Raw genomic sequence first — 2494 nt, forward strand, 5'->3', positions numbered from 1 at the left:
TGTACTGTGTTTTCATTTTAATTTAGTTCAAGAAATTCTTTTGTTTCTTGATTCTCCCTGATCCCTTCATCATTTAGCAATGAACTGTTAATCTCCATGAGTTTGTGTATTAGTAGAGGTGGGTTTTTTTTTTTTTGTGTGTGTGTGTGTGTGTGTGCATGTGTCAGATTTTAGGATAGAAATGGCGGCTTACTTCCTTGTCCCATTTGACCAGAATAATTTTGTCCATTTACTCTACAGTAGCGTCTAACTTTAAAACTAAGATATGTTTCTTGTTGACAGAGACAGATGGATTTTGGTCTCTTGATGCATTCAGTTACATTGTGTATTTTGAGAGAATAACTGAGCCCAGTTATATAATAATGAACTCGGGAGATGAAACACCAACAAACAAAATAACCCAATTAAAAATGGGGCATGGAACTAAACAAAGAGTTATCAACAGAGGAATCTCGAGTGGCCAAAAAGCCCTTTAAGAAATGCTCAAATACCTTAGTCATGAGGTAAATGTGAACCAGGACGACTCTGAAATTCCATCTCACACCAGTCAGAATGGCTGAGAACAAGATCTCGGGCAACAGCACATGTTGATGAGTGAAGAAAAGGAAACACTGTTCAATTGCTGGTGGGAGTGTAAACTTGTACAACCATTTTGGAAATCAATCTGTTTTTTTTTTTTCCTCAGAAAATTGAGTATATTTTAATTTTTAAAAGAAATTTAGGGGGGAAAAAAGAAAGCGAAAACTGTCCTAAATTGTCTGAGTGAGTTGAAGCTAACTTTCTTATTTTGTGTTTTTAATGTCTACATTACACTTGGCACTTGCAAACTAGCAACTGGCAAATGTTGTCCTGGAAGGCCCCTGACACAGGATGTGGACACAGCCCCATGGTTTGAGGACAGGCTGCAGGTGCCAGTGGAGCAGTGTGTACTTGCTGCACAGAAGTACATAGCTGAGTCTCCAGGCTGAGTGTCTGTGATGTGCAGGGAGAAGTGTTTGGCTTTCTTATCCAGTAAAACTGTGAGTCTTTGGTTCTGCTTTCTGTCCACATTTGAACGAATGTCAATGATGAACTGAGGACCTTTCCCAGGTTCCTGCTTATACCAAGGGAAGTAGTTTGAGGCACTGTCTGTGTAAGTGCAGTTGATGACAGCTCTGGCTCCCTCCTGGACTCTCAGGATGGAAGGCTGCTGCTCCACCTGCTCTCCTTGGCTCATCCCTGAGCAGAAAAATGGAGAGAAAGGAGAAAGGTTGTCAGGTCATCACTTTCCAGGATTCTCTTTTTCTACAGTAACTAGAGAAAACTTGAATAAAACATAGATTCCCCTAGATGACTCAGAAATGCCCACTGGTTATTCTGAGGCCCTAAAATATTAACTCACCATCCATCTGCAGCCACAGAAACATGAATAAAGTAGGAACATATGACTTCATTGTTCTTATCAATGAAATTGAAATCTAGTGTCAACCGTGATGGCCGGAAGGTCAGCTATAGCTGCCAGGGTGTTGTTCTTTCTCAGTAACAATTCTAGCTCTGGAGTCTTCCCCTCACCAGTGAGAAAAAGGCTGTGCTTGTGCCTTAAGCCTACAGAGCCCACATACAAAGAAGTGAATTCTCTGCATCCTTCCCAGCATTTGAGATCTACTGCCACCTTGTGGTTGTATCTCTAACCAGTAAGGACTCTGGTTAAGTGTTTTCTGACCCTATGAAGGATTCGGACACAGTGAACAGCATTATGCCATATCAAGTGGGTTCTAGTACTGAGAAATCAAGGATGGTATTTGTACTCACTAGTTAAGCTGTTTCTTTTCTTTAAATGTAGTATAGGATATGTATAATGCTTCATACATAAATGTATATGCATTATATATTGTATATATATATATATATATATATCCATGTGATATGTTCCTACATGAGGCTTTGTGAAAGAGGGGGGAAGAGAGAGACATTTATTATGTCTAGAGCTGTATTTACTAAGCCCCTGTCATATTGTAGAATGCATGGATCATTTGTCAAGCATTCCGCTTTCTCTTGGAGATAGATAATTAGGTCTATATTTTTCCTTGAAAGTTATTTCACTCATAAGAAGGTTTTTTTCAAGTCTCCTGTGGGCTTTCAGATACAAGGGGACAATGTTCTTTTATTTCAGTGAGTTCTTGTTGACAATACCTATATATTGTTTCTATGCTTGCATCTTTCCTTCCAAACAAGTCAGCCTGGAATCACAAATACATTCAGCTACTCTTAGAAAAGTTCTCAGAAGTCATTTGGTCTTGAGGATGGCAACATCTATGTGGCTTACTCTCACAGCATCCAGTGTTGTAGACTGAATTACTGATAGAAAAGTAGTGTGGATCCTGGAGAATTGGCCAAGCCTTGACAAAGAAAAAAGACACCTCAGGTTTCCTCCTTCCTGTGTACCCTCCCAGCATACTCTAAGGCCTTTCCAAGTGATTTCCTTCTCTTTGTGTCAACTGTGAGTTGAATCCCC

The 2494-nt window shown here is 39.8% G+C and overlaps 1 gene segment (V, D, J or C); it reads right to left on the reverse strand.

The window, feature by feature from the left end:
• Positions 1 to 802: 802 nt before the first annotated feature.
• On the reverse strand, positions 803 to 1433 carry LOC132656315 (T cell receptor alpha variable 13-1-like). The segment is given in 2 exon segments: positions 803 to 1218; positions 1382 to 1433. Coding segments are annotated over 2 exon segments (468 nt in total).
• Between the last annotated feature and the right edge of the window lie 1061 nt (positions 1434 to 2494).

Source organism: Meriones unguiculatus, chromosome 9, assembly GCF_030254825.1.
Source record: "Meriones unguiculatus strain TT.TT164.6M chromosome 9, Bangor_MerUng_6.1, whole genome shotgun sequence".
NCBI classification, from domain to species: domain Eukaryota; kingdom Metazoa; phylum Chordata; class Mammalia; order Rodentia; family Muridae; genus Meriones; species Meriones unguiculatus.